At 49.9% G+C, this 8,214-nt stretch overlaps 1 protein-coding gene across 1 annotated transcript; it reads left to right on the forward strand.

Moving 5' to 3' along the window:
* Window positions 1–988: 988 nt before the first annotated feature.
* On the forward strand, window positions 989–5,174 carry rtn4rl1a (reticulon 4 receptor-like 1a; the record flags this gene model as incomplete). The annotated part of the gene is made up of 3 exons (XM_084473682.1): window positions 989–998; window positions 3,128–3,582; window positions 4,266–5,174. The coding sequence occupies 3 exons, from the start codon at window positions 989–991 to the stop codon at window positions 5,172–5,174; spliced, it is 1,374 nt and encodes a 457-aa protein (XP_084329808.1).
* Between the last annotated feature and the right edge of the window lie 3,040 nt (window positions 5,175–8,214).

The following is an 8,214-nucleotide window of genomic DNA, read 5'->3' on the forward strand; positions in this document are numbered from 1 at the left end:
CATTTATAAGCACATTGTGGTTAACATTAATATTCATATATTCAGTGAGAGCAGGAAGAAGCTTCAAGAAGCTGTGGATAAAAGATGGAGATGCGGAGGCTACTGTAGCATCAGACTCAATATGCTGGGTGTGGGGAGAAGGAAAAGGAGGGGGAGAGAGAGGGGGAGAGAGAGAGAGGGAGGAAGTAGGAGAGAGAGGGGGGGAGGGGGAAAGAGAGAGGGGGAGAGAGAGAGGGAGGGGAAGAGAGAGAGCTAGAGAGAGGGAGGGAGGAAGAGGGAGAGAGAGGGGGGAGAGAGAGAGGGAGGGAGAGAGGGAGAGAGGAAGCGAGAGAGAGATAGAGGGACGGAGGGAGAGAGGGGGAGAGAGAGGGAGAGAGGGGGAGAGAAGGGGAGAGAATGTGGGAGGGAGAGAGAGGTAGAGAGAGGCGAGATCATTTTGCATTATCATTACCGATTATCAGAGTTGTGGATTATGAGTGGAGGGATTTGCTCTCATTAGCTCTCATTAACTTCTTCTTTTCTATTGTCTAGGGATAATTGGTTTAAATGCAAGGATATGGTTTGTGTGTGAGTGGATGCAGTGAATGTGTCTGTTTTGTTAAATGTGAGACAATATAGAATCAAAAAGAGATTAAAGCAAAGTGCCCATGTGAAAGATAGTTAATCAATTTTAGTTTAGTTCTGTCACAGAGACCTTTGAGAAGGAGCATCAGACACCCATTTCATGACCCGGTCTGATTGGTCATGATGTGGCCTTCCCTGATTGGTCACGCCCAATCACGTGACTCTGTTCCACTTGGTTTCCACTGGTTAATTTGCCGTGTTTGCTCAACCTTTTCACCATTGCTTTTCTTCTCAAAGTATTTTCTGGATCTAAGCGACCAGCAACAGACTCTGCTTCTCCTGCTGGAAGGAGACGTTTTAGAGGAGGAAACAAGGATGACACCAATGACGTTATGGTGATGACTGCTCCAACGTCCGTACGGAGATGGAGAGGAGTCAGGGGATCAGACCAAGGACTCACCACAGACCCAGGATCAGGTGTTCATAACACCACAAGGATTTTGACAGATGCTCTCGCTGACAGATGCTCTAGTGAGGAGAGACGAGAGGTGAGACAGGAGGGTTAAGTGAGGAGAGACGAGAGGTGAGACAGGAGGGTTTAGTGAGGTGAGACAGGAGGGTTTAGTGAGGTGAGACAGGAGGGTTTAGTGAGGAAAGACAAGAGGTGAGACAGGAGGGTTTAAAGAGGTGAGACAGGAGGGTTTAGAGAGGTGAGACAGGAGGGTTTAGCGAGGTGAGACTGGAGGGTTTAGTGAGGTGAGACTGGAGGGTTTAGAGAGGTGAGACTGGAGGGTTTAGTGAGGTGAGACAGGAGGGTTTAGTGAGGTGAGACTGGAGGGTTTAGTGAGGTAAGACAGGAGGGTTTAGTGAGGTAAGACAGGAGGGTTTAGCCCTCAAACGCTCGCACCTTTTAACATCCAACCACACTTTTGTTACGCTTTTGCCTTTTGAATATTTCAGTTTTCTCTATGCATGGAATTAAACTAAGTGTGAGTGTAATTCATGCTACCATAAATACATTATTTTATAGGATTTCAACTTAAAAAGATATCCTTTAACTCAGAGCCAGGGTAACTGTTGAAACCTTGACCTTTGACCTTGAGAACTGAACCTTCCTCAGGGTTGGAGGGACATTATGAAGGTAGACCTTCATCTTCACACCTGGTGGATACAAGCCGAGTAAACACAATCCAACGGAGGACTTTGACCTTATTAGTTTCAGATGCAGCCAGCTGTACACTAATAAGGTATTAAGGAGCTAATTTGTAATGTCTCCAGAATAAATGAAGTAATCCTTCGGTTCACCACCTCCTTTTCAGGTGGCAAACGCTGTGTGGCCATTTGTAATTAACTTAAGTTGCAGCGTTGGTTTGACCTCTGACCTCGTCGCTCCGAGTGTGAGCGGATGAAGGCGAACAAGAGAGGAGAGCGGGAGGAAGGAAAGGTTGAGGCCTTGAGCCAGAAGAAGAAAAGCTACTTGGGCTGTTGTTGTCAGCTGTGATGGAAAGGTCAACCTTGTCTAATGAGAGACTGCTCCCACTACGCTCCTGTAGAAATGTCACACGTACACACGTAAACACACACACACACACACACACACACACTGACACTCACAGTAACTAACTCACACACACACACACACACACACACACACACACACACACACACACACACACACATTTGTTCCTGTGAGACATGGATGTGGATGGAAAAATGGAAGAGCAAGAGAAAGAGACACTGAGTCAGAGAGAGAGAGAGAGAGAGATACTGAGTCAGAGAGAGAGAAAGAGAGAGAGAGAGAGAGAGAGAGAGACACACACACTGAGTCGCAGAGAGAGAGAGGGTTTGTTATCTGACATATTTTGGCAGAAGGTGGGTGCTCACTTGTCAGCACATTGATTTCCTGTGGCCTTTAAATGGATAATCAAGGGAACATCACACACAGAATGGCGTGCTGAAATGGAGGCGTGTGTCTGTGACTGTGTGTGTGTGTGTTTGTGTGTGTACACTTGTGTGCGTCTCTAAAGACCCCCCCCCCCCTCATCTGAGGGGGAGTACTGCCTTATATGGTCAGCCCCCCGTTCAGCATGAAGACTGGAGACACTGGGATTAGGGTTAGGGTTAATGGAATAAGTCCCACGTTCATGTGTGCAGGATGTGTGCGTGTCTGCGTGTGTGTTGTTCTTCACTGGCTCCATTGTTGTTGAGTGTTTTGTTCACAGTGGCGCAGAGCGAAGAGGAGGCTGAGGAATTCACTGAAGTCTCACATTATTCTCTTTTTTTCTTTTGTTTTCCTCGTACCCACGTCTCCTCCTCCTCACTGGTCTCTCCTTTCCCCCTCCTCCTCCTCTTCTCCCCCTCCTCTCCTCCTTCTCCCTCCTCCTCCTCCTGCTCCCTCCTCTCTGCTCCCTCCTCCTGCTCCTCTCCTCCTGCTCCCCCTGCTCCCTCTCCTCCTGCCCCCTCCTGCTCCCTCTCCCCCTCCTTCTCTCCCTCTCCTCTCCCTCTCCTCTTCTCCAACCCCCTGCTCCCTCTCCTCCTCCTCCTCTCCTCCTCCTGCTCCCAGGTTGGGGTGGGCTGGAGCTGCTGCTGGTGCTGTGTGGCCTGGAGTTCTCCCAGCCGTGCCCGCGTCACTGCATCTGCTACACCTCCCCCAGCACCGTCTCCTGCCAGGCCCACAACTTCCTGGCGGTTCCGGAGGGCATCCCGGCGCAGAGCGAGCGCGTCTTCCTGCAGAACAACAAGATCCAGCGGCTGCTGCAGGGCCACTTCTCCCCCACCACCGCCATGCTGTGGCTGTACTCCAACAACATCTCCTACATCCAGCCCTCCACCTTCCACGGCTTCGACCGGCTGGAGGAGCTGGACCTGGGGGACAACCGCCGCCTGCGGGCCCTGGCGGGGGACACCTTCCGGGGCCTGGGCCGTCTGCACGCGCTGCACCTGTACCAGTGCGGGCTGGTCACCCTGCCGGCCGGCCTGCTGGAGGGCCTCAGCAGCCTGCAGTACCTCTACCTCCAGGTCAGCTGCTCTCTGGGGCGCTGGTCCACTGGTTCAGGCCTCATATTTATTTTACCTCAATAACATTGACCAACAGGGTGCTACTTTACACCCTGGCAGTTATGTGAATAAAACCGGTACTTTACCTAGTAGTGGAAATGACCTGTCTCTTAGCCGCAATTATTATAATATTCCATGTTTTCTTTCTATATTTGTGTTTCCTATCCTCTCGAGGACTCTTCCTATCCTCTAGAGGACTCTTCCTATAGTCTCGAGAGTTAGGGTTAGGGTAAGGAACACTTGTATAATGATGCAAACGCTAGCTTTCATAACAAAATATTCAGAAACACTTAATAAGAGAAGCTGGGTTAATTTTTTACTTTATTAAGTAAATATTCATCAAATTTTATTAAATCAGTTTCTTTCCAGCTTTCTCTTATCAACCCTTAGAAACATGATATAAAACGAATTCGACCATGAGACGAAGCAAGAAAATAGAGCATCTTCAGAGGAAGAGAACGTCTTATTCACCCTAACCTTAGTGAATAAAAAGAAAAACAATATTCTTACAAATATGACACCCTTAGTGAAAGAACACAATACCAATAAATATTAAAAGTAAATATAAATATTAAAAGTCCCCATGATTAGCTTTAAAATATCCAATCGTAATCCCCCTCCCTCCCCCTTCCTCCCGGCCCCAGGACAACCAGCTGGAGTTCCTGGAGGACGACCTCTTCATCGACCTCATGAACCTCAGCCACCTCTTCCTCCACGGCAACCGGCTCTGGAGCCTTCGGCAGAACACCTTCAGGGGCCTGGGCGCGCTGGACCGCCTGCTGTTGCACCACAACCGGCTGCAGTGGGTGGACCGCCAGGCCTTCCACGACCTGCGGCGCCTCACCACGCTCTACCTGTTCAACAACTCCCTGACCCAGCTGGCGGGCTCCAGCCTGGGCCCGCTGGCCTCGCTCGAGTACCTGCGGCTCAACGACAACCCCTGGGAGTGCGACTGCAAGGCGCTGTCGCTCTGGGAGTGGCTGCGGCGATTCCGGGGCTCCACCTCCACGCTGGCCTGCCGGGCGCCCCCCGAGCTGGCCACCCGGGACCTGAAGACGCTGAGGAAGGAGGAGCTCCCCAGCTGCCCCGCCGCCGAGGGCGTGGGTGGAGGAAGGGGTGGAGGAGGAGGAGGAGGAGGAGGAGGAGGAGGAGGAGGCGGGGAGCAGCAGGGGGAGACTCTGAACCACCTGAACCGCCACCGCAGCCCCCACAGCCCCCACCAGCGGCCCTACCTGCCCCACGGAGACCAGCACCACCTGCCCTTCCCCTCCCCGCTGCCCCGCCCGCCCAAGGGGGGGCGGAGGAACTGCACCCGCCGGGGCCGCAAGGGCAAGGGGGGGGGCAACGAGGTGGAAGGGGGCGACAAAGACTACGCCCCGGACGGGGGCAAATACGACCCATCGCTCCACCCCAGGAGGAAGAACAAGTGCATCCCGAGAACCTCGCTGGACCCGCCCAGAGGGGTGCTGAGAGCCAATAGCAGGGCACCGCTGCACCTCCTTGCGTCTCCATTGGCGGCGGGGCTCCTGACGGTCGCTGCTCTGGTCCTCTGAGCGCTGTGGAGCGGTCCAACCATGGACTGCGGACCTCGTCTGGTCTGTGTTGGTGACACGTGGCAGCGGCGTTATCGATATCTAGTCCAACACCTCGTTTGATACAGTGATAAATAAAACCCTTCCTGTCCAGATATCTTATTTTGAAACGTTGGTGGTACCAAATCAGTAGATCATGTATTTAACCCCTTAAACCCTCACACACCACCTTAGCTTAATGTCGAACAAAGCACAATACCAATCAAGCATTTCAGTGATTTCCATGTTTGCTACACTGAAGTCACGTGACGCGGCAGCGTGGCGGCCCTCCTGGCACACTTCATCTACTCTTTAAATGTTCCTGTGTCCTTTTACCTCTAGCAGGCTGTGCCTCGTGAGACTTGAGATCCGGCCCATAAAGCACATCATCAGGATGTTGGAGCGTCTATAGAACGGGCAGTACCTGCTGCTGCCACATCCATCACAGAGCCACGTCAGCCAGTGAGAGCGTGAGAGTGAGTGAGAGACGTAGAGAGACAGAGAGAGAGAGCAAAGTGATTAATCAATTAATGTCACTATGGCGACAGGCAGGATTGGATGATGGTTTACTCCTCAGCCTGACATCGAACGTGACGGAGGCTTGTTTAAGTGTCCTGGACTTTGAAGTCCAACCAAAATAAGCTGAGGACCGAAGCCAAAGAAGGTTCTGCCCACAGACGGACTCCGGTCCTCTCTTCATGAAGCCCTTTGGTCAGGAGGAGGCTGACTGGACAGCAGGGCGTCCTGTTGGAGCTGAAGATGAGTGTTTCTGGAGTCCAGTGAGGGACGTTGTTCCCCTGGAGGACAAGCATGTCTCTAACGGTCCACTCTCACCCACATCCCAAACCTCTCCGGCGCCGGACAGTAAAGCACCTCTTGCACCACAAACTCTTTCAGATACAAAACTCAATATATATATATATATATATATATATATATATATATATATATATATATATATAAATATATATACCGGAGAGATAGATTTTATTTTTAGATTTTTCCCCACTGGGGATCAGAAGTGCTGAAATGTCTGCAGGACCTCCACCTGAGGGTGGAGGTTAGGGTACCTAAACCCAGCTGAGGGCGGAGGTTAGGGTTAGGGTGTAGGGGTTACCTAACTCTACACCCAAGTGGAAAATCTGGGAATCACCTCTCAAGGAGAACCAGGAGCAAATGGAAAACTGCCAGTCACCATTTTGTGTCAATGTGGCGGAAGAATATGTTTTTCTATACATAGATCTAGATATCTAGATCTAGATCTATATCTTTATATATAGATAATACATATCGTTATATATATAAAGAGATCTATATCTATATCTATATATCTATCTATCTTATTTATATATATATACGTATATATACAGTATATCTTCATATATATATATAAGATAATAATATAGATATAGATATAACTATATATCTGTATGAATATTATATATATTAAAAAACTATGATCACGATTTGATTTGAAGCAACTCAATGTAGAAAAATGTAGAAAAAAATTAATACAAACACAAAGTTGAGGCGGTCTGGACCCCATGAGGCGGTCTGGACCCCATGAGGCGGTCTGGACCCCATGAGGCGGTCTCCCGAGCATCATGTGATGCCGTCGGGGGGGCGTGGCCGGGGGCACCCCGCCCCTCAGAAGCTCCCGACGACCCCCTGCAGGGTGGGGTGATGTTGTTTGAATCGTGACCTGTTGTTCTTGTGGGGGTGACTTTTGTAATTAAAATGAAACAAAAAGGGAGAAATGTCCTCTCTGTGCTGCAGACCGGGGCTGCCTCTCTTTCTTATTGACATTGTTTCTCTGTTCCTCTTTTTCTTTCTTTCTTTCTTTCTTTCGCTTTCACTGACTCATCCCAGACAAACTGTACACTGTTAAGCCCCCCCCAGCCCTAACCCTAACCCTAACCCTAACCCCCTAACCCTGACCCTATCCCTAACCCTAACCACCTAACCCTGACCCTAACCCTGACCCTAACCCTAACCCTAACCCCCTAACCCTAATCCTAACCCTGACCCTAACCCCTAACCCTGACCCTATCCCTAACCCTAACCCTAACCCCCTAACCCTGACCCTAACCCTAACCCTAACCCCCTAACCCTAATCCTAACCCTGACCCTAACCCTGACCCTAACCCTGACCCTAACCCTAACCCTAACCCCCTAGCCCTAACCATAGCCCTGACCCTAACCCTGACCCTGACCCTAACCCCTAACCCCTAACCCTGACCCCCCCTCTGTCCTCCATCCATCCTCCTGGTCAGTCATCCTCGCATCTTCTTACTTTGACTCATTCTTCTCACTGCCCACCCCCCCTCCACACACACACACACACACACACACACACACACACACAGTATATCTCTCTATCTTCCTGTATTCTATCGTATTCTCTTCATTCGGCTCTCAAGCTTTCTGCCAACCAAATGTTTTCAAGCTGTTTAGAAATAAGATTAAACAGAAAAGTGTCTTTAAATTGCACTGATTGAACTACTTTCAAACGCCTTGTCTCATGTTCCCTGGTGTGTGTGTGTGTGTGTGTGTGTGTGTGTGTGTGTGTGTGTGTGTGTGTGTGTGTGTGTGTGTGTCGTTATCTTAAACAATATGTGATTAAGAAGATCTAGCGAACCGCTCCTGAGAGCTTGAAGGAGAACTCAAAGGTCAGCATGGGAGATGTTCCTAATCGACTGGAGTCTGCTGGGAAGAGAGAGAGGACATGTTATCGGGTTTGTGTTCACCAGTCCCATATGAAATATTCATAATGAAAATGTGCACCAACACACAACCTCACAAATACACATGCATGCACAAACACACACAAACACACACACACACACACACAGTGTGTGTGTGTGTGTGTGTGTGTGTGTGTGTGTGTGTGTGTGTGTGTGTGTGTGTGTGTGTGTGTGTGTGTGTGTGTAGACGAGTGAGCATAAACCTATGAAATATTCAAATGACCTCTAAACAGACCGAGATTCACAGATGCCCGGTGTGGGCATTGAGGATGGAGTGA

The sequence above is a fragment of the Micromesistius poutassou genome (genome assembly GCF_964030765.1).
Source record: "Micromesistius poutassou genome assembly, chromosome: 10".
NCBI classification, from domain to species: Eukaryota; Metazoa; Chordata; class Actinopteri; order Gadiformes; family Gadidae; genus Micromesistius; species Micromesistius poutassou.